Source organism: Drosophila subobscura, chromosome A, assembly GCF_008121235.1.
Source record: "Drosophila subobscura isolate 14011-0131.10 chromosome A, UCBerk_Dsub_1.0, whole genome shotgun sequence".
Lineage (NCBI taxonomy): Eukaryota > Metazoa > Arthropoda > Insecta > Diptera > Drosophilidae > Drosophila > Drosophila subobscura.
The window spans coordinates 7,740,075-7,763,567 of NC_048530.1; the positions used below are offsets into that span (position 1 = coordinate 7,740,075).

Below are 23,493 nucleotides of genomic sequence, written 5' to 3' on the forward strand. Positions count from 1 at the left end.
GTCTGCGATGAGCCACGAGCCGGCGCTCGCCTGCGTTTCGTGCGGAGGCTGTGGCCCCATGCTGGAGCCTCCGCTTTCAGTTGATCAACAGCGTCATTGTCGGCTGGTTGGACGCGGTAGTCGAGACTCGAGCACGAACCGAACCCATCTGCCGCTATCGCTGCCACTGCCAGCGCTGCCCATTGCATTACAGTTAACAGTTGCACGTCGCACTGTCCACTGCTGCTAATAAATATTTTAAATTAAAAAATTAAATTAAACTAAATCAAATAAAAAGAAGTACTGCACCGGGAAGCCACTTTCGTGTGTGATTTAAATTTTTTTGCATTTTTTTTGTACGGATGTACAAGCTGTGAAGTGAATCAAAGATAACGCGTGCCGATCGCAAATGTCGGAGAGGAATTTTTGAATAAACCCAAATGCGAATCATATCGAAACTGTATCCTCGCGGACCCCTCGATCGCAATGGGAAAATGCTGATCCTGCTGCTGCTCATCGTAACGCTGACGGAAGGTAAAAGATCAAGGAAGCCCCACCACAAAGTGTTCTTCAGTGCAGGGAAAGTGCAGAGAAGAATTTATATGGCAACACTCGGGGAATATGTGCATTAAAAATTAATATGTTCAGCAGTGTTTTGGACTTTTTCAAATAAATACTTAAGAAAACCCTCCAAAATGGACAAGTACAAAATTGTTTGGGAAATTGCTTGACCATATTTAAGTTATAATTCCTTTTCGCATTCGAAAATTGTAAACTTGCTACCCAGAAAGGGAACCATGGGAATTGATAATTACAAATATGGGACAACTAATGCATTTCTGTGATTTGATTTGATTTTTGATTTATCTTCAAATGGAAACTTTTTTGTTTCCCTAAATAGAAACCGGAATGTATGACCTGAATGTTTTTTTAAATATCGGAAATGAGCATCTCTCAAATAACACCAATGAGCACATCCCTTGATAAAACATGATATAACATGTGAATGTCAAATGTGAATTCATTATCCAAATTACCTTCCAGATTCAAGTTTGTGCGACAGTTTATTTGTCTAAATTTGCCGAAAAATCACAAAATGTGTTTTTATGTCAGCTCGTTATATGTTGACCACGTGGAGACACGAAAAAAACGAAGTTCAAAAGTTTCATCAGCTTTAATCAAAGAAATTAAAATCAGAAAACAAAATGAAAAAATGCCATAGCATACTTATTAGCGTTTTGCTGTTTCGTAAAAGCCACTGCTAAATTTTGGGGAAACTCCCCTGCATAACGGGGCAATGTTGTATGTAAAAAAAGCATTTTCGAAATGAGCTCTTAATTTTCCACTAGAACAAGGGGATTTTGCATACTGATAAATGTATGATTAATAGAATATAACAAAGAGACTTTTCTCTCTTCTTAAATGTTCATAAGAATGGCTCAAAACAATAATTTAATTGGGAACATACGTATAACGAGGCTTTTCTATGATATTTTTAATAGAATTTCTGAAGAGAGTTCTGGAGAATGCACAAATTTGAATTTTTAAATATTCAGCTTGTAGGAAACTTCAGCAAATAACTTCTATAATTAAGCTTATGGATCGAAGCGGGATACTCAGAATCCGTATAGGAATTAGCGGACTTTTCATTGATTGATAAAACGTTTTGTGCATGCAATTGACACGATCTTGGGAAGATCTCTTCTCCTTGGCAGACTGCCTCCGATCGTAATCAGTGTTGTGCAGGGCTCGAAGGACAGCCGGACATGGCTGAATTTCAAGCTGTAATCAGTGTTGTGCAGTGCCCGACAGCCCGACAGAGAGGCAGACAGACAATCGCATGGGACGCTATAATATGCAGGCAATTGAACGTAAACCGACTTGATAATTGTTTCGACGTAAAGTGAGTTTATTAAACCCTTAGGTTGGACAGCAGGCAGTGCGGAGTTCGTGGCATTGGGGGGTAGTGGAGAGGAGTGCGATTAATAACGGCATCTGATGTCCCGTTGGCTGTTGGAGACTGCTTAATGCACTGTCATGGCTACAAGTCCGGCCATTGTCCGGCTGCATTGTTGCCATTGCCAATTGCCATTTGGCATTAAAACGTATAAATAACAAACAAACAAATAAATAAATAAAATACATACGCCAAACGCACACACATACACATATGTGTGCATGTGTGTGTTTGTGCAAAAACAAGCAAAGCAAAAGACAACAGCCAATATCGAGAGCACTGAACACTGAACACTGAGCACTGCACAGAGAAGAGGGAACACTGCACATTGAATGGCAATTTAATTGACTCTCCGCCTCACCCGCCCGTGCTCATTGACTCCATCAGCCACTCCACTGGCACTCACCCTGCCCGCACTCATTCACCCACTCACCCACTCACGCACTCACGCACTCACTTACCCATTCGCCAGAGCGGATTCCAGCGATACCGCGGATTCATTGTTGCTATAAAATCTGTTCGGCTTATGCCTCATAGCCCCAGGCAGGGACAGTGCGTGTCAAAGGTATTAACTTCAATTTTGGGCTAGCGCCAAAGAGCTGCAAATCATTTTATACTTCCAGCTGAATGGAATAATTTGGACTAGCATTTAGGGAACGCTTCCATTTAAGTACAAATCTGAATTGAATGCAATCAAAAGCAACGCAAACTTGTGTTGAAAACCCCAGAAGAAGGGAAACTGTTGGGGAAGAATTAATTCAATTTCATGTCATTTCGGATTGAGAAAATCTCTCTTCATCTGTACATCCTTTGGCTCCAGTATTTAGAAGCCATCAAGCGGATGCAGTACTCCTTCAATCATTACTCCTTCCTAACTAAATATTAATTAATCTTAAACCAACGCCGAGCTTCGAGCATAAATCTGACAAGCATCATCTGCTTATAGTTTCGAAACGCACTGTGCTGCTCACTCATCCGTACGCACATATATCTCTTCTCATTTTAATTGCGTAAAAATTATGTTTTCACCTGCCGCTGCCCGCTGCCCGCTGCCCGCTGCCCGCTCTCCGCTCCACACTTCTATCCCATGCCCAACCGCAGCACCGCCTGACCGACCACCTGCCTGGGCCATTGTCTGGCTGTTGTCCTGGCTCCGGGCTGCTGGTTTCTGCTGACTGGTTACGCTGGCGCTCCTGGCTCCTGTCTGATGTCTGATAATTATAAAAAATGAAGTGCCAAATTGTTCACGTCGGCGCGACAATCGCAAAATACTTTCCTTCCTGGCATTAAATATTTACATAAAGGGAATTGTCATTGCCCATTGCATTGTTTTGTTTTGCTTTATATCCCAACAAAAAAATAAACAGTGCTCCCATTGTGTTGTGGCCATTTTCGGTTACCGATTGTATGCCAATGTATCATTAATATTGGTGTGGTTTAGGTGTTCAATGTAGGTTGCATTGGGGCTACTGAAAATTGAGAGAGCAGAAGGATCGGCACTGTAGGCAGTAGAGGGTTACAAGAATAATTATAGAAAATTGTAATATTTGCACAAAAAGAAACACCTGTGAGGTGATAAATCTTTCGATTAATACAACTTTTCCTACCACGCTTCGTTGTCTCCATTTTATCTAAGATTCTATCACGTTCTGATATCTATTTAACATTCAATGTAGATGTTATAATGTGTTAAAGTCAAGCTTTCATTTGGCTATATAATAAATAAATATTTCTACAAGATTTAGCACCTGTCAAGCACCAATCTCAATGACCAGAGCAATTAAGGAGCCATTTAAAGGGATGGCCACTTGTCAGTTTGTAATTCTTACATTAAAACGAATACGAATACGAGTCGAATTATTCGCAAAGCTCCAAGCAAGGCAAAAACTATTCCCATAAAGCCGATAATTATGCATGAACGTGCGGGAGGGAGGGAGGGGAGCGTGCCCCACGCCTCGCTGTGGTGTCCAGTCGGGGGCATTCCAGCGCATAAATATTAAATGCATGCAGATGCACATATTTAAAGCACTTAAATCACGGCAAACAATAATTCCCCAGCGATAATAATAATAATAGTAATGAAGGGGCAGTGCCATCGGCGAGGGGGGGGTTATGCCATGGTGGATCCCGATGTAATGGTAGATGATAATGATAAACATAAAAGTGAAAATAATTTTCAATTACAGCAACATTAATAACCGATAATAATCCTAAACAAATATAAGCGAACCCAGTCACGACTGCACACTTCAGTGTTTGCCTGCCTGCCTGCCATGTGTGCGTGTGTGTGTGTGTGCTTAACCGTGTGTGCCAGTGTGTGCATATCAATGATATGCAAATTAATTGCCGAGCATTTGGCATTTGGCAAAATGCAAGCGCGAAAGCGGGGGACATGCCATGCCCATGCCAGCAACCCCCTTGACTCCACGCCGCTGTGCTGCCAGTGAGTGTGTAAGCTAAACCGCAATATGGCTTGCATAACACAGTGCGATAGAGAGAGAGAGAGAGAGAGAGAGAGAGAGACGGGGCGATTGGCTTTGCTACTTTTAATGGCTATTTGGCTGCTGTTGCTGCCGTGCCCCCCCCCAAGCGACTTAATTGATACCAACAACCACCAGGAGCTGCAACTAGTGAGCCAACAACAAAAGCGGCAGAAGTAGCCAGCATTTTTTGTTGTATTTACTTTGTATTTTTTGTTGGGTATGCTGCGGTTTGTTTAGAAGCGAAAGCTATAGAGAGAGAGAGCACTTTAGGAACCCGAAATGTAGAATGGAGAAGCTGACGATGGAGCAGGCGCTGGAGTGCACAGACGACTAGAGGTATTTGGCGATCTCCAACGATCTTCAGGATCAGTGGCATGCGATGCAGATTTTCTTTTCTCACCACTTGATGTCTCTATTTTCCCTTGCTCCCCATTTCACTAGACAAATTCCCACCAGATCCAACAAAACTTCATGCGCAATATTGCCATTAGTTGGTTTTGCTACTTAGGACTTCAAATAAATAAATCCGATTCGGCGGTATGCCGCCAGTCGAAATACGCGCCTTTAGCTTCCTGACTTGCTGTTTTTGATTCTCTTTTATTGCATTTTTCGTCGCTTTTTAATCGCTTTTTTTTATTGCACCTCTTTTTTATGTATCCTCTTTGTGTGGCATATATTTGTTGTATTTTTGTACTTCGCTGGCGGCGGCTCTTCAGCTTTTAGTGGACGTGGTCAACGGCGGCAGCAGCCGCAGCCGCAGACGGAGTTAGTCGTGGGTCCTGACCCCAAAAAACTTTAACTATCATCCTTCCACCGATCTGGTGCTGGGATGCCGCTGCTCCCGGGTTTCCCCAAAAAGTTTCTCCGCCAAAAAATGCGCGTATTTTGCAATTAATTAAATGTGACGCCCAATGGATGAAATTCGAATGGGTTGAAGCACAGACTGAGACCCAATTAAAGGGCTTAAGGTGCGAAGAGAGTGTAAAGTAAATAAACCAAATCCGATGAGATAAATGCACATGGCATATATGTATGTTAATAGGCTCTGGTGGAGGGTGGAGGGTGCAAGATCCATTAATAAATTCAGAGAATAAAGATAAGTGGGTGGGAGCTGGTGAGCTGCATGCAGAGAAACCCGTTCATAAGTTCAGCCAACAAGTCCCTAACTCACAGGAAAGCGAAAAGCAAAACACTTTGCAAACTGGCTGGGCTGCAACAATTATTTGATAATAATTAAATGGAAACTTGCATAAACTTTTGAACATTGAGGAGGAGCCCTTGTGCCAAGTGAAAATCTTGAACTGTGCTTGTTGAATCAGTGGCCTCTTGCCATGATATTCTCTGCCATAAATGCAATTTCCTGATTATTTAAACGCTATCAGACTACGAGCTTGAATCACAATTTAGTTACAATTAATTCTTAAATATTTTCATTGCAATTGTTTAACCCTAAGAAGCTTATGCTTGTACGATATTTTCAACAACAATTTATGTTTTGTGCAGTGAAGCTTTCTGTTTTGACAAGCAACGCATTAAAGTGTCCTTTACGTGTTTAATCTGGTTCAAATTAAATTTCATACCTGCATACCTGATACATTTCTTTTGTATTGTTGTCCATCAATTTGACATGAACAATTAAATAAATACAAATGCAGGAGGACATTTCTGTAGACCGATTTCAAGCCGATGGCTTGCTCATCCTTTACGACTTGTGGCCTTCAATGGCTACTGCTATGAGTTCGATGCAATGGCTTGGGAATTTGCAGTGGTGCATAATTTAATTATCTATTCGAAGTATTCCATCGATTTCCAACCGAATCCCCTTCGATTTAAGCCCGCTCCACCTGACCGCTACAAATATTGATCAGCCATAAACCCTTCCAAAACAAGGAACTTTGGCAATTAAGCACTTCCCGAGGGGGGCACAGGCCACCCTTTTTCAGCAGCAGGGAAACAAAAGTGTGAAACAAAAATCAAGACACAATTAATTGCGCGACATTTGTTAAGAGCAAACACACACACAACAAAAGGAAAGGGGCAGAAAGTGGAAGAAATGTAAATTGAAAATACTTTTTTTTTCGTCTTTTTGCTGGTTTTTTGTGGCTCTGCTCTGCTGGTCAGTGGGGGGTGTGGGTGGTTGGCGGGGGCATTGTAAATTCAATTGGCAGTAGTTCAACGGCTGTAGACGACGATTTGTAAAAATGCTAATTTCAATGCCAGACCCAGCCAAAACAAAAGTCCAACAGCCATTTGCAGGCATCGTCTGCGGCACACCCCAAAGCTCCTCGCTGCCCCCCCGCCCTTTGGCCACTGTCTTGCCACTTTCTCACCCATCTCAAGTCATTTATTTGTTTTACCAAAAAAAAATATAAGAACGAGAAGCTAACTTTAAGCCGGGGAAAGGCGAGAGTCTTGGAAGTTCTTTGGTTTGGGAACTTTGGTTTCATTTTCCGTTTCAGATTCAGTTTTGTGTTGTTTAAGTTTTTATGTCTTGTGTTGTCTTTGGGCTTCTCATCTGTCCTCTCGATGTGCCTCTCGATATTTGCCATTATCACCTATCATTGGGCGCTTTGGCAGTGGATTTGTGTGGCTGTCCATGTGTGAGGCCATAAAAAACGGCAAAGGTAAAGGTACCGCCAGTGTCTTATGTGCCATGTGCCGTGTGCCGTGTCCCATGTCCTGTGTGCCATTCCCATGCAGATTCGCATCTTAGTATCGGGTGTGTCTGTGTGTTGGACACCTTGGGCTGCCCGTATATATTCCGGTTGGCTCTGCTTACGGCCACCCAATCAAGCTCCCACCACACCACGCTGCACACCCACTAATACATTCGTATGCTTAACTTTTGCCAATGTCCTTAGCCATAAATTTGCTTTGGTAAATCCTCATTGTCGTTGTGTGATTTAAACTTTTTCCCGAAAGAGGGTGTGGGGGCCACGGAGAGAGAGCCGCCTCGGGATACGAGCCAAAATTGACAAGACTCTCAGAATGGTGGATCCCCGCCCATGTGTGTGTGTGTGTGTACGTGTGTGTGTGTGTGTAACGGTAACTGTGTGCAAAAGAAACGAAAATTGAAATGAAGCTGAGGACACAGAAAAAGACGAAGCAGTGGAAGATGAGGCCAAAGCCGTGGGAGAAGGTTGAGTAAGAAGCAGCAGAAGCGGAAATTTATGATATGGGATAGCGGTACGCGGGGGGAGAAGGAACGGGAACGGGTGCGGGTGCGGGACCATAAATGTGGATTGGAGCGGACCCAAGTCGGGGGTTAATTGACTTTGGCTTAGCCTCAAAATGCCTGCCGAAGAAGAACCGGAGCATGGCACAGCAGAGTAGAGCAGGCCGGGCAGAACGGGATGAAGCAGGACAGAACAGGACGCAGGACACAGGACACAGGACAGAGGGCCAGAGTTCACAAACAAGCACTAAGCGGGCATGAGGCGGGAGAGAGAGGTCTTCTGGCCAGTAGACAACTTCATTGGGATTGGCACAATGCTGGAAAACATCTTTGGCATGCAGTTTCAACAGATTGACAAACAAGCCGCAGTCAGCCAAGCAGCAACTACATTTGCCCCCCACCACACCCCACATCCCACACCCAACCTTTACCCAAGGCACATTGCAGCTTGGCGACGGGTGGAATGGTGTGGCTGGGTCGCACCAAAACACTTTGGTCTTCCTCTCTCTCTCTCTCTCTGTGTGTGTCTTGCTGCCCTCAAATGTACAATCTGCTTGAACTTTGCACTGCTGTTGCTGTAGATTTGATATCTGTACAACTGCTTGGGGAACTGCTCTAGGCCCTCTGCCTGCACTGCTTGCACTTCTTCTAATCGTTCAATCCAAACCACAGCGGCTGCTGCTGTGCAGTACACTGATTCCGCTGCTTGCCGTTGCTTTTGCCCAGCGATCTCTTGGCTTGACTTCACTTTACTCCGTTTGTGACTCTATCTGCGCTTCGTTCTCCTCTGCTTTCTTCTGCTGAATCTATTCCTTCTCTTTCTTCTGCTCAGTCCGCACCTTCTTTCGCTTTTGCTGTACATATCACGGCTTTACCCTCTTGCTGCTGCTCTCCTCTGCTTTGCCTTCCCCTTTTCGCTCTCTCCCACTGCAGCATGTTAATGAAAAACTTCTCCTGGCAGCTACAAATTAATCTGCATATGTAAACCCACATGTGTCTGTCCGTTCTGTGTTGCACAATGCCACACACGAGTGGCACCCTTCCACTTCAACCGCAAATAAATTTGCCTAAAAATATACTTTTTTTTAGTGTCCTTAGCTTTTGGGATTCGGAGGACTGGTGTGCCAAGTGGATTATCCAGATTATCAAATGTAATTTTGAGTGCGATTCCAACTGGTTTCATTTCCGATTCCCACTGCTCCACCACACCACACCACACCGCTCCCCTCCCCAACCCAACCACTCTGCACTCTCCACTCCCCACTCGCCACTCTCCACTCGGCCACTCTCCACTTGAAAGTGCGATAAATCATGCCCTTGGCCAATTGAGTCAATTCAGCATTCTTCATTCTTCCACATATTTTCCCCAAACATATTTCTACACACAATACACTTCCCCTTCCCCTTTCGCATCCCTCCCCACCACCAACCCGCTGCCATCACGCTCGCTCGCACGCCTGTCTGTCCGCCGCATCAGTGAAGCAACGGTACTGTCTATAAATATTTAAATTTCAAGTTTGCCAAAAGTTTTTTGCATGCATTACGATGATGTAGACGACGCAGGCAGCCCGGCAGCGTGGTAGCGTGGTGGGTGGTGGAGAGAGGGGGAGAGTTGTAGCGCAGTGGAGAGTCTGCGGCCAGGACAGCAGTCGTGCGTGGCTGCTGCTGTCTGGCCTGCCGCTCTCCGCTTAGCCCTGCTTCTGTGCCATTATTTTTTCCATACCCTTGAATGGGGTAGCATGATTTTCGATCAGATAAAGGCAATGTTAGGGGCAACCCCACTGAATGCATATTCTTTAACGGCACGAAGCACAATATGGCCAGTGCTTACAATATTTGGCGGAATTGCCGTGAACATAAAGCTATTGCACTTACATCTAAAAAATACATAAAAAACTACATCAAAATCAATCAATTAATATTTCAATTTTTTAGATTTTGAGAAAAAACCTCAAAAATATTCCATAGAAATGCCCAAAATCAAAGCATAGTCTTACGAGTGCTCTTAGACCGATTATTATATCTGCAAGGGTATTGAAAGTTTCGGTTTTAATTTAGTTTCTTTACTTTTGATTTTTTTTCCGTTTTCCGCACGTTTTTGTTGTTGTTGTTGGTTTTTTTGTGTTACGGCCTGGGTAAACTTTTTTGCAGCACTTGCAAGTGAAATGTTTGATTTTCAATGATTCAATAAATTATTTATATTTGCGTATGCCGAGGACCCAGGACTCAGCACCCAAGCCAGCGTCGAGCCCAGCCCGGACTTGGGTGCTGTGTTGATGCTGTTGGGCTGCCTGCGCCCTACCCTGCCCTGGTATGCGGTGTGGACTCGCGCCAGGGTGCCGGATGTCGATCTTCAATTAGCCGCCGCAGCTCTTTAAACTGTCTGCTGTCGGCGCTGGCTGCAACGTTAACTGCGACGCTGGCTGTTGTCTGGCACAGTTAAGTTGTTGGCAATAGCATGAGAGACAGCGCAGTGGGAGAGATCGAGGGCGAGGGCGAGGGCGGTGGCGAAAGGGCAGGCGAAAGAGGGAGCGAGCGAGCGAGCTTTTGGGCACATTTAAAAGCGATAAATCACGGTCTTTTTGGCTGGCGCAACAAGGGGGAGAAAAGCCCATGCACTAGTGGCGGGCGTGCATTGCCAGCGCGATATCATTAACTGCCACAAACACACACACAGACACACACACACAGACACCGAGCACATAAATGCACTCTAATCTCACTCTCACTCTCTCTCTCCCTCACTCTCTCTCTCTCTCTCACTCTCTCTCTCTGTCTATGCCTCTTTATTTATTTCCGTGTTTTTGCACCCACTCTTTACAGCAATTGGTGCCTTTGGTCCAGAGTTTGTGGAGAGCATTTCCAATGTGTCCGTCGCCGTGGGCCGCGATGCCACCTTCACGTGTCACGTCCGCCACCTGGGCGGCTATCGGGTAAGTCGACATCCTTGCACTTGAAAACTTGAAAAAAACGTAACAAAACTTGTACCCGCCATCGTGGCATCGTGGCTCAACCCTTCCACAGGTGGGCTGGCTGAAAGCCGACACCAAGGCCATCCAGGCCATACACGAGAATGTCATCACACACAATCCCCGTGTGACGGTCAGCCATTTGGACCAAAACACCTGGAACCTGCACATCAAGGCGGTGGCGGAGGAGGATCGCGGCGGCTACATGTGTCAACTGAACACGGATCCCATGAAGAGTCAGGTGGGGGGATTTTGCTTGCAAATATTTTCTGTATTTCTCTACTTATTATTCAATATTTTGTGGCAGCGCGCCATAAATGTTTCCAGCAAACTATGTATGTACGTACATACGCGCATTTGTTTGTATTTGTGTGCTATTTTTATGACCATTGCTGTGCGTGGATGTGTGTCCCCTGCTTGTGTCAGGGAAATCTTTTGTTTTTGTAGCCTTTCTCTTGTTGGGTTTTGTTTCGCAATTCCTTTCATGCGGCATTAAACGGTAAAGTAAAATGCGAATGCATTCAACTGTTGTCTCTCTCCTTCTCCTTCTCCTTCTCCCTCTACTTCTGCTTCCCCCGTTTGCATTCTCCCTTGGTGGAACAAGACAGGCGCAAGAAGGAAGCAAAGAAAGCGCAGCAAATCGAAAGCGAAAACGAAAACTATGCGAATGGCGCGACCCCATCCCACCCGCTTTGTGTACACTTCACATACGAGCAGATGGCAAGGCTTCGTCTACTGTTTGCTGTGTACGCTGTACGCTGTACGCTGAACGCTATAACGGTATTCACCCCCTCCACATTGCCCTCTCTGTGTGTGTCCGCTCACACGTACACTCATGTGTCCAGCCAAGTGAAGTTTATGGTGCCAATAAAATGTATTTCATGCTTCCTTAATTTTTATTTGCACTTTTACGCTTTTCATAAGAAACAACAACAACAGCAGCAGCAGCACAGCGCCAGCACAGTGGCAACACGACAGAGATTCGACGGGTCAAAGTGCACTGTGTGTACACAGTACATATGTGTGTGTGTTCCACTAGCCTTGAAGCATAAACGTTCTTGAGTTGTGCTCCTGTCTTAAACTATTTAACGCCATTCCATTCGCTTTACCTTTGCCTTTTGCCTCCGTCTTTGCTTTACTTTATTTGGCTCGCTCTCCGCTCATGCAGTCTCGGGAGCCATTTCCCAGTCGCCATATAAAACACTTTACCATTACTGCTGCTTTATGGCCAACTTGCATAATCAGCAAATTTTCGCCGCCTCTCGTCCCCTTCCCCTCTCTCTCACTCTCAGTGTGTGTGTATGTTTGTGTTTGTCCCCTAGCAATTTGTGATAATTTAAGTAAGAGAAATAAAGTATTCCATCCCCTGCCCCTGCCCATTCCATGTGTTAATGTTTGTGTGTTTCTGTTTCTTGTTCTGTTTCTGTTTCATTTGGCATTTGCAGATAGGCTTCCTGGATGTGGTCATACCGCCGGATTTCATCAGCGAGGACACTTCATCGGATGTGATTGTGCCGGAGGGCAGTTCGGTGCGCCTGACATGTCGGTGAGTAGTATGTACCGTATGGTTTTAGCCCAGCCATCACGCCAGTCCCTTCCCTTCCCCTCCCCTCCACACTCGTGTAATTCATCAAGACGATGCCTTATGGGGTTGCATTTCGATGCCACGCTGAGGTTTTTAGCCTTCACTTTCCATCCAGCTGAAAGTCTTCGGCTCCATCTGCACCACCAATTCCAGCTCCCTCGTCTCAATCAGCGCCGTGTAATAATGTCAGCAAATTAAGTGACACTTCATTTCTCTTGATTCCGCACTAATACACTCCCTGGCCATCTACCCCAGCAGCCCTACCCTACCACAGTGCCAGCGGGTATATTAGCTGCTTCAGAGCGCAGAAAAAAGATAAGAGATAACATTAACCCTCTGGGTGGGTCGGGCTCAACCACTTTCCAAGGGTATTGGGGCAGCTGGCTAACAGTCTCTAATTTGTGTTGGTTATTTTCTAACTGCCATGGAGGGGGCACGCGGCGGATGCCGCTGCTTGGTGTGGAGTCAAAGCCAAGGCTTGGCTGTCTGCTGATTTATGAACTTGACCGCAACCACGGAGTGTTGCTCTCTTCTTTTTTTGTTTTTAACGATTTAACCGCAAAATGATGAAACGATGGCGATAAGCGCGTTCCGAGTGTGCCATTCTCTCTCTCCCACTCTCGCGCTCTCTCTCTCTCTCTCTCTGTGTGTGTGTGTGTGTGGAAAGCTATTAGAGAGCTTGTCTGCAGACAGTTTTCTTGTTTTTTATGTTTGGTTTCATTTTCTGTTTTGTTTCCCGTTCATTTTTAATACCACTTAGTGCAAATCCCTTGAAATGAATTCAACTTCAGCTTTACGCACATTAAAAGCATGGCGTAAACTTGGCCAGACAATCAGTGCAAGGGGTTAAGGTGATAGAGTAACGGTCACAGAGGCACGCGAGACTGCTTCAGACTCATCTCAGAAGTAAATCAATTCCAAGCAGTGCATTGAAGGTCAGGCGAGTGAGCTGTGCATATTCATGTCACACTCTTCGCACTGCCTTGAATAGCTGTAAATTAACTTGAAACTCCGTTGAGAACAGAACGCACAGTAAAGTTCAAGCTGACTCTCTTGCCCAAGTTCTGTCTTCCGACTATGTAAATTGCACTTAGTTTTTACTCGGAGATTTCAAGCAAAGCTGTTGTTTCCCTCCCCATCCCATGCACACAAGGCATGTCTCTCCTGTCCCGGCATGACTAAACATGGCTAAGCAACTGCTAGTGACTGCTAACTGGTAGCCAGCCAGCCAGCCAGCCGGCCAGTCGCCATTGTGTTGGCCATGTGGTAGGTGCTCCTCTCCCCCCACTCTGTGTCTGTGTGTGTGAGTGTGCATGTCGGTTGATTTTCTTTTTAGCTATTTTGCATCTGTTTGCGGCATCATAAAAATTTACCACACCCGTGTCTGGTTCGCTGTTGAACAACTGCTGTCTTAACACGCATTTCTCTCGCCAGCTCGCTCGCTCACCCTCTGCCCGCAAAAACTCAACAAAACCACTCAAACTTCTCCCACCACTACTCCTTCTACCATCTCTCTCTCGCTCTCGCTCTTTATCTAGCTAACCATTGCACCACATACTTGAGCAGTCGTCAGCGTAGTCGGCGCCTGCTGGCTTCAAGCGGTCGCTGCTCTGCTTTCACTGCTGCACTGCTTGCTTTTCTCTGTCTTTGGTCTTTCAGCGAGAAAGAGAGAGAGAGTGAGAGAGGCGTGTGGCGGACAGAGTTCTCATAAAAGTTCTGCTACCCTTTAGCAGCGAGCTATAGTGGTTTTTCGCGGGTTTATTGAGGCTGGAAGATTTTGGGAGAATTTCTGTATATTTTTGATCAACATTAGCAGACTTTGTTGCTGAGTTGAAGCTGATTGAAAACCAAATCTAAATCAAATCCAGATCAGCCAGGGAAGGTATTCAAAGCTTCGATTCTGGCTTCAAGCTTTTTACTCTCTTGTTTGCCAACACAATGGACCTGGCTCTGGCTCTGGCCCTGTCGCTGGCCCGACTCTTGGCTCCGCGTAGCATCTATGCCGTGGCTTCGTCATGTTAAATGTAATAAGCCACTGAACTTGAATATTTTCCATTTAACATTTAGCATTTCCATTTACCATTTCCCGTTTCCCATTTGCCGCCATTACCATTGGGTGGGCGTGTGCGTGGCCGCTAGGGTTTATGCGCCTCGGGAAGACAATGGCCTCTGCCCCCTACTAATTTGTGCTGTTCATTTTGTTGGCTGTTTGCAGTGCCCGTGGCTATCCGGAACCGATTGTCACCTGGCGGCGCGAGGACGGCAACGAGATTGTCCTCAAGGACAATGTGGGCACAAAGACATTGGGTAAGTGAGGCTTCGCATTCCCTTTTTGTGCGACTGTCTATTAAATTTGCCCTTCCTTTTTGCAGCACCCTCGTTCCGCGGCGAAGTGCTGAAGCTGTCAAAGATCTCACGGAACGAGATGGGCTCGTATCTGTGCATCGCCTCCAACGGGGTGCCCCCATCGGTTTCAAAGCGCATCTCGCTTAGCATACACTGTAAGTACACACAATGTACCCTTCCCCTCTCCCTCTCCCTCTCTCTCACACTCTGTGTGTCGATGCCCCACCATCACTTGTCCACTCGTGTCCAGCTCGATGCAGTGCGCCATTAATTAGAGGAGCTTGCGGTTGGTCAACTCTCTTCAGCTGCTCGCAGCACATTGAGGTTGCATCATCAGTCAGTTCAGCTGGGAGATGCCTTGCGCGCCCTGCACTGCTTTGCCCTCCCTGCACTGCTTTGCCCTGCGCTGCTTCGGGAGCTGTAGCGTTTATCTTGCGTTTATCCCATGCACTGGCAATAATTTGTGGGCAAACGAACTGCAGTCCGGTTGAGCTTGAACAACGGTTTCTTGAAGACTTTTCAGAGACTTATCATCCAGGAAGCCACCAAATAATTACTTGAAGTTCGCATCTCTGCGAGATTCTTCATCATCCGAGGATTTAGCATGGAAACACCTTGAATGCCATTGAATCAACTTCTGATTTCTGTCAGTGCACAATGAGTCCATGTTTCCACTCCGAAGATGCCCCGCAGCGAAGGAAGACCAGAGGAAGAAGGAGCAAGGCGAGGCAAATGGCAAAAAAGGCAAGAAGGCGGAAGGCGGAAGGCAAAACCCGGGGCAGCTCTCTGGCTGCTCGCTGGCTGCTCTGCCTCCATGCTCTATGTGCCGTGCTAACTCGATTGTCCTTGTTGTAATCTGTTTAAATCCTGTCACTGATACCGGGCATTACCTGCAACGACCCGAACTCCCTCCTACCCCACCATTTCTCTCTATTTTTGTTGTTCCTGTGTATTGTGTGTGTGTGTGTGTTTGGGTGTGTTTGGGGCAGGTGCTTTTTGGTGGGCCACAGCTTTTTTGTCAAGCTGTCTGCAGCACGTGCTGCTGGCTGTCCTGACTCCCTCTGCCATGTGGCAGTTCACTCAATCACCGAGGCAGCTGCAGACGGGCGGGCAGGGGGGCTCGTGGCAGCCACTGCGTTTGTTTGCTCTACTCCCAGCTCCTGTCCCTCTGTAGCTGCCTTGTTTATTTTTCTTTCTCTTTTTTTTTAGCTCGTTTAACACTGCAGCAAAAGCCTCTGCCCCCTGCCCACACACTCTCGCCACATGCCACACACATATCCACTGGCACTGCCACTGGCACTGGCACTGCCACTGGGTAGGTGGCAAAATCACGCCTTTTAACATTTTGACATTGTGTTAATGTGGTCTTTAAGTGGCACTTGCTGCAGGGTATCGCTCCCAGGTGGGGGACGCACTTTAACCCTCGAGCGAGGACTGGGACTCCTAATTGATTTGAAGGCTCCACATTTGAGGATCTTAAACTATTAAATTAGCTTTGGTTTAGCCTGTGAAATGTCCAACAACTATGGGCAGTAGTTTCCCCACATTCGAGGAGGAGAAGCAGCTTGCCTTTTGGCTTGGCTTTGACAACCTTCTGCACATAGCAGGAGTACCCTTGCCGTACTGGGGTGTCCTTCCCCTCTCCCAAACAGCCACTGCTTGGTTAACAGTTATCTGCGAGGAGCAGCCGCCTCTTCCTTCCCCTCTCTCTCCCCCCCGGCGCCTAGTGAAACTTTTTGATCAACTCGAGCTGCGCTTCGCTTCCTTCACCTTCGCTCTGTCCGTTCCATTGGGAGTTGTTCGTCCTGCGTGTTGCGTGCTTCGTGCTGCGTGTTTACTTTTCCTGTTGCCATTTTGCAACAGCTTCCTTTGCAATTTGTTTGCGAAAGAGTTGTGCCACCGCAGCCCAGCCCCCAACCCCCAACCAACAACCCCCAAACCCGTGTTGCTTCTTGGCTCCACGTTTTGCTTCTCGCAAACTTTTGGCGGAGTCAGTTGCAAGTGCAGATTGCCACAGCTTCGAAGGTGGGATGGGATGGGGCTGCTGCAGTGTCGCTGGCTGATAAAGCAAGCAGCTTGCCACGCGCCACATGCCACATGCCGTATGCCACATTTGCCTCGACCCACTTCCGCTGCAAAATTCGCCTTCCGCCGCCGCCTTATTAGGCGCTTCCCCTTCCCCTTCCTCCAGCTGTTGCCAACTCAAACTCCGCTGAGATGCTTAATTAGTTGCACCCACGGCCGGGAGGAAGTGCAACAGCAGCAGGAAGAGACAGCGAGCAGCATGCAACAGTCTTGGCCCGGCCGGAAATGCAGGTTTCCTCCTGCTCGGGATCCAGCGGGATCTGTCTCTGGCCTTCAGCCCGTCGTGGGATTGGTCGCGAGGCACGTACACCCACAACCCACAACCCACCTCAGCCCGCCATGCCGCATAAATCGAACACACAGAAACAGAATAAATGCTGCAAAATGAGAAAAAATCACGTACGTGTGGACGCCACAAAACAGCGACAAATAAAGTAAAAAATGCCACAGACCAAAGCAGGCGACGAAGCAGCCATGCAAAGCATTTTGCCAGTTTGCACGTGAAGAAGTTTCGCAGAGGGAAAAGTAATATTAATAAAGCAACGCCAAAGCTGCCTCAGATCTGCTTCAGGGAGCTCCAGTTCTTCAGATGTTTTTGGGATTCATTTGCAGCCACTGGAAGCGTAAACCTCTTGGAACCCTTTCCGGAAGTCCCTTCTGCAGGCTGCCCTCTCCCTGGCAGCAATTATTTTCTCCTCAATCGAACTCTAGCCACGCCCATTCTGCAGCTGAAGAATGTGTTCCTCGATCATTTCTTTGCAGCCAAAAGCAGTTTCCCCCAAATGAAATCTTTCAATTTGAATCCACACCCAAAAATAGCTGTGGATATAAACCATTTAGGTACAGTGCGTTTCATACAAATAGACACACTAGAACGCTGCACCGAGATGGATGTGCTAGGTGTGCCTACACTGCTGTCACGCACTGTTCTGGGTCAATCTATCAAGGGCTGCAGCACACGCACCTTCGCCTGAATGAGTTTCGAATTTTTGTCACCTTCAAGTCGAGCCCCTGCTGTCCTCCCCGTTGCAGCTGCAACAATTGCCCCAAATGTGCGTCTCCTTCGGGCTACAGGGCTGTGGGGCAGACTGCTGCTGCATTGTAGAGAGACAGCAGGCAGCTGACGACGTCATTAGTGCATATTTGTGGCTTTGTTTGCCACAAAACTCTGAGCGGACACTGCAGCCCCAGCCAGCATCGATGGAGCCAGAGTCAGAGACAAAGCCAGAGCCGGAGCCGGAGCCAGGACTGAGGCCAGTCCAATGCAAAAGGCAGGTAGGGACATGCTCAGAATAATCATTGCGAAAATTTCAAATCGCCAAGCGAAAGTGGCGGAGGGAAACTCAGGACACAGCCCGAGCCCGTTCCCTGGGAGTTGCACAAAATTGCACTGAGGATAGACCCAGAACCAGAGCCAGACCCAGACCCAGCCCCAGAATGTGGCAGCAGCAGCTACACTCCACTCCACATGTGTGCGTGTGTGTGTGTGTGGATTAAAGTAGAGGCAGTCAACCAGCACGTATGCCTGGTCAAGCTGCCAAAGCTGCATTCACATCCGCATACCCATTCCAGCAGAAAAGACTGCCTGCCCATGGAGCCCTCGGGCCCTCGTGTCAGTTTTTGGGTGCACGTTCCCCCATGTGGCAGGCAGGCGCTATTATTGAAGAGTGATCGGATCGGAGAGGCTGCCAAAAAGGAGTTGCGGGCACAGCTGCATAGATCCTTGGATCTCTCAGTTGCGGAACTTCCTCCGCAAAATTTAAGTTATTAAATCCAGAGAGCCAGAGAGAGAGAGCGAGAGCGAGAGGAGTGCCGCCTAACCACCAGAAGCGATAGATAGTTGATGGATAAGACAGAACGCACTCGGCCATGGAAATCAATTAAAATCGTTCCAACTTGCAAAACTCTCCGCACACACACAGACACACCACACACACAGAGACACACACACATGGATCTATGGATAGGCTGCCTGCCACACGGACATGGGAGCAGACTTTGTCCTGTGTGGATGTTTCATTGTTGGAGCTGCAATCAACTATCAATGCACATGGCCACAAATGTCTCAACATGGTTGGAGGAGCAGGCAGCAGGCAGCAGGGAGCAGGGAGCAGGGAGCAGCACTCGATAGCTGGATGGGGGAGGGGAGTGCGAGGTAAACTCCTCGATAGACGGAGACAATATGCAATCTGTAAGCTGCCCAGCATGTGGGGGGGCGGGGAGGTTCTGGGCAAGCTTTTGGCAGGTTTTACAAAACCACCAATTTTGGTTATAGCCAGTCCTGAATGTCACACTCCCCACTGCCCCTCCGCCCCTCTCTCTCTCTCCCTCTCCCTCTCTGGGTCTCTGCCTCTTACACCTGCCAGAGTGCCAGAGTGCGGGGCGCCTAAGTGACAATAAATACGAAAGTTGGGCCATTGGCAAAAGAGTTGTCAATTCACTGTCTGCCGCTGCCTGAACTGCATTCTGATGAGCCACCACCCAAGCAGGAGGAGCAGGAGTGCCAGGAGTGGCACACCATCAAATTATGCTACACTCAATTGGCCCTCAAGTTCGCTGGGTTCGCTGGGTTCGCTCCCCACCCTGGGCTGGGCGATGCAGCAGTCCCGATTGGAACGCAAATTGAACTGTAAGATGTGATGTCAGCGCCAGCAAGAGCAGAAGAATATTCCATATCGGAGCTGATTCTTTTGTGGATTCACGCACAGAATGATTCGAGCAAAAAGACAGTTACCTGCGGGCAAAAGTGATCCGTGGCTTGCACAGCCTTGGATATTCAAAGGATTCTACAAGCTCTTTGCGCAAGAAGCAATACATGCAGCTTCTGCCATGAATATGTTTATCTATCGCTACAAATATCCAGGGAACATCCCACAGGACACCCGATAGAAACAGGAAATATCATTCAAGGCAAGCCTCTTGGCCTCTGGGGAGTCGCAGAAGCAATTGCCATAACTGAAACCATCTACAGAACTCAGTTGTTGATTATCTGCGGCTTTTGCCTCGAAGCTTGGGCCTTTGCAGCGCTTGGAAATTGTAAGCAAAGACCCACAAAGTTTGTACCAAATTGCGATGCAAATTGTCCAAGAACCCACGAGGGGGAGATGGCAGGAAGTCTGTCTCCCTTGTGCATGTACTTCATATATGTATTTGTATCTGTTTTTGTGTTTTTATTTTGTTGGCCATCTTTGCTAAGTCTATTTTAATGGTGGTCAATGCGTGACTTGTGTCGTTGCAGTTCATCCAGTCATCCAAGTACCGAATCAATTAGTCGGCGCACCACTTGGCACTGATGTTCAAATCGAGTGTCACGTTGAGGCCTCGCCCAAATCAATTAACTACTGGATTAAGGACACGGGTAAGTCTGTCTATGTGTGTCTCTCTCTGTGTGTGTGTCTGCCCCAAACTCTGTCTGCTCTGCCGCATGTGCATGTGCATGTCCATGGATACATACTCGTACATCTATGCAGATGTTGGGCCCAGGACGAACGCATCATTACTTCAACATCGAATCGAATCGAATCGAATCGTTTGGCATTGTCATTAGTCAGTTGTCAGATTGTGGCACGTTCGTCCGTTCAGGTTGCAGGTGGCGGTTGCTCGTTCGGTTTGATGCCTGGCACTGGCCATGGCCCATGTCAAATCTCTCTCTCTCTCTTGGGTTTATTTTTATACCCGGTACTCGAAGAGTAAATAGGGTATATTGTATTTGTGCACATAACGGTTGTATGTAACGCACAGAAGGAAACGTCTCCGACCCCATAAAGTATATATATTCTTGATCAGCATCAATAGCCGAGTCGATTGAGCCATGTCTGTCTGTCCGTCTGTCCATCTGTCCGTCTGTCCGTCTGTCCGTCCGTCTTGTTGAGCGCCTGGATCTCAGAGACCATAAAAGCTAGAGCCACCAAATTTTGCATCCAGACTTCTGTATGCTCACACTGTTACAAGTGTATTTCAAAAATGAGCCACGCCCTCTTCCGCCCCCGCAAAAGGGCGAAAACCTCCCAAATCTACAATTTTAAAGATAAAAGAAAACTAAAAACGCCATTCCGTAGGGAATGACCATATCTATCTGATCACCAAATTGGGATCCGATTGGATCATTATTATGGCCACAATGAAGAAATTAAGTTGCAGTGGCTAAACCCACCCTGTCCAGCAGCTTTTGTTGCTTTTACACATTCTCTCATTCACACTCTGCTTCGCGCAGTGGCAGAGGCCTCTTCCCCTGACACGTCTCTGACTCATCTTCTGCCGCGACTCTGCCGCTGCCTCTGCCCTGACTCTGCAGTTTGTGTCTCTAGGGGAGGGTGGCGAGCTAAAGGAGCGTGTTGGCGTGAGTAGTGTTGTTGATGTAGATGACAGATGAAGAGAAAATGTAAAATTTGACAAATAACCGCTAAGTTGCAGATGTAGTACTGAGTACCGGGTATAAGAGTTGTGACGCGGCTTAAGACGCGTCTCACAACGTTCCTCCTCGTTTTTTTTGTATTTTCTGGCAGTGCTTAGAGTCCAGTCATTAGGCTTCAAAAATATTATAGGACACAGCAACGAAACGGATTGCAATCCCTTTTGGGTGTGCAAATGGAATCCATAAAGCTATTCAAGCAATTCCAAGTGCTTGGCACTGAGGACAGATGCGACAGTCCAGGACTCCAAAGAGACCAACCAATTGTCCGAGTAAAGTCGAGGAGTTAAGTAACTCTTCGAAGCAAATGGAACAACGGGCATTTGCTCACTCTGTGACGAGTGAATGATGAGTGAAAAATGCTGATCCCTGCTGTTTCAGTCTTAAATTTTGTGATTTTATTGAAGCGATCGAGAGACGATGTTGAGGGGTCCGCTTAACCGTGGTAGAGCTTCACTTAGAATTCGTTTAATATTAGTTTACACTCGGATTGATTGCTAATTGTTTGCCTTATTGGTTCACAGGTGAAATGATTGTCACCTCGGGCAAGTATCACGTGCAGGAGACATCCCAGTCCATGTACGAGACGAAGATGTCGATGATTGTGCGGAAGTTTCAGAAGGATGATGTCGGCTCGTACCGCTGCATAGCCAAGAACTCCCTCGGCGAGGTGGACAGCAGCATACGTCTGTATGGTAGGTGGTTTTTCCTTCCCATTTCCATTTGCAGTCTCTCCCTCCCGTGTGTTTTTTGTGCACAGTCGATGGGCCATAAAACCCGTAGACATATAAGCACTCGTACACATATATCTGTGGATGCATTCGCACCTTGGTTTCAATTACATTTTCTGGTTTGTTTTCTTCCCTTCTCTTCTTTTTGTTTTTCGCTCTTTCTCTCCTTCAGAAATCCCCGGTCCGAATCGTAATAAAAATCCCTTGAACGGAAAGGGCAACGTCGGAGGCGGCGGCGGCGGCGGAGTCGGCTTGGATGCGGATGCCAATGACATTTTAAAGCAGAAACAACAAGTCAAAGTCACATACCAGCCGGACGACGAGGAGCTGCAGTACGGTTCCGCTGAGGATTTCGATGGCGATGGCGAGGGTGGCGGCCTGACGCCGTTATCGCCTCACGTTTACTACACCAGCGGCAATAAACCGCCCACACATAAGCCTGGCAGCCCTGGCGGCAGCGGTGGCAATCAGCATCAACATCAACAGCACCACCATCACCATCACCACCAGCAGCAGCAGCACGGCGGAGGAGGCGGCGGAGGTGCAGCTGGAGGTGTCGGTGGTGCAGCAGGTGGAGGCGGGGAGCTGGGCATCACACGTAAGCCGCCACCCTACTACGGCGTCGGCGGCAACAACGAGGTGCGCGGCCCCATCGACAACAACAACAACAACAACGAAATGAGCTCCGGCGGTGCGGGGATTCGCGGCTTCAGCTTCAGCTTCAGCTGGCAGGGGGCTTGGCATCCACATTGGTGGCACTGTCGACAGCCGCTCTTAATGGGTTTGTCGGCCGTGTCCGGTTTGCTCCTCACACTCCGCCACTGCCTCTTATAATACCCAGTCTAACGGGATTGAACACACACACACACACACACCCCCGCACACACACACACCCACACCCACGACCCACTGCCTCCCATACGCGGACAGAGACAAATACTCCTCGTGCGCGTCGTACACATGTTGTAGTAGCAAATGTTAAATTGTTTATAACAAAAAACCAACACAACCACACTCCAAACAGGCGGAAACTGGACAGCGGCAGAGGGAAATATTCGTATGATATTCAGAGAATTTAACGCAATGATTAGAAATATTAACAGGCGCGGGCTTTGGCTTCCTGCAATTCCTGTGCTCCCGATGCTCTACCATACTCGGGAGCTCCTTTTACTCTTTATTTTCCCCCCGCTTGAAATTCCCCAAGCCCAGTTTTGGCACCTCCAAGAAAGGAACATTCAAAAAAGTCAATTAATATTACAAATCAAACACACAAAAAATACGACAAATACGAAAACAAAACTTTTGATTTGTAAGCAAATTCTTTTGGCCTTTTTTCTTTCTTTATTTTTGGTTACTTTGGCAGACTTTTTGCTCATTTGTTGAGTTTTGATTGACATTCCCATCAAGAGCAGAAGGACACAGGCAGAGAGGCAGAGATTTGAGTGTTTCAAGTGGAATGAGATGCTGGAGTAGGGTAATATTAAGTAGATGGAGAGGGACCCTCATTGGCTAGGGTCTACAGGCGGGGTTACTGATGGGAAGTTGCATTGGAAAGGGGATAACTCTCCAGTCGAGTCTTAATATCTCTCATTCGAATTGCATCTTAAAACCTAATCCCACTCTGGTGCAGGGGGCTGCTCGGAGATAACCCTTTAAGCCTGTCCACATATGAGAACATAAATATTCCATGTTTTATTTGATTTAATCCACTTTTAGAGGACTTAATAATTGTGGTTCTGGTCTCTACTTCATTTGTGTCTCCCTGCTGCTGC

At 47.2% G+C, this 23,493-nt stretch overlaps 1 protein-coding gene across 1 annotated transcript; it reads left to right on the forward strand.

Annotated features, from left to right (window-relative positions):
• The first annotated feature begins 281 nt into the window (after window positions 1-281).
• On the forward strand, window positions 282-22,939 carry LOC117891490 (protein amalgam). Its single transcript, XM_034796974.1, has 9 exons — window positions 282-513; window positions 10,418-10,527; window positions 10,619-10,804; window positions 12,009-12,109; window positions 14,364-14,455; window positions 14,521-14,649; window positions 19,818-19,937; window positions 21,515-21,685; window positions 21,894-22,939. The coding sequence occupies exons 1-9, from the start codon at window positions 420-422 to the stop codon at window positions 22,553-22,555; spliced, it is 1,665 nt and encodes a 554-aa protein (XP_034652865.1). The 5' UTR covers window positions 282-419; the 3' UTR covers window positions 22,556-22,939.
• The last annotated feature ends 554 nt before the right edge of the window (window positions 22,940-23,493 follow it).

Excerpts from the sequence above, each read along its gene's own strand:
- LOC117891490 (XM_034796974.1), top strand. The coding sequence starts at position 420 with ATGCGAATCATATCGAAACTGTATCCTCGCGGACCCCTCGATCGCAAT. Across the intron at positions 10,805-12,008 it reads CGGATCCCATGAAGAGTCAG|ATAGGCTTCCTGGATGTGGT; the intron begins GTGGGGGGATTT and ends TGGCATTTGCAG. Across the intron at positions 21,686-21,893 it reads CAGCAGCATACGTCTGTATG|AAATCCCCGGTCCGAATCGT; the intron begins GTAGGTGGTTTT and ends TCTCTCCTTCAG.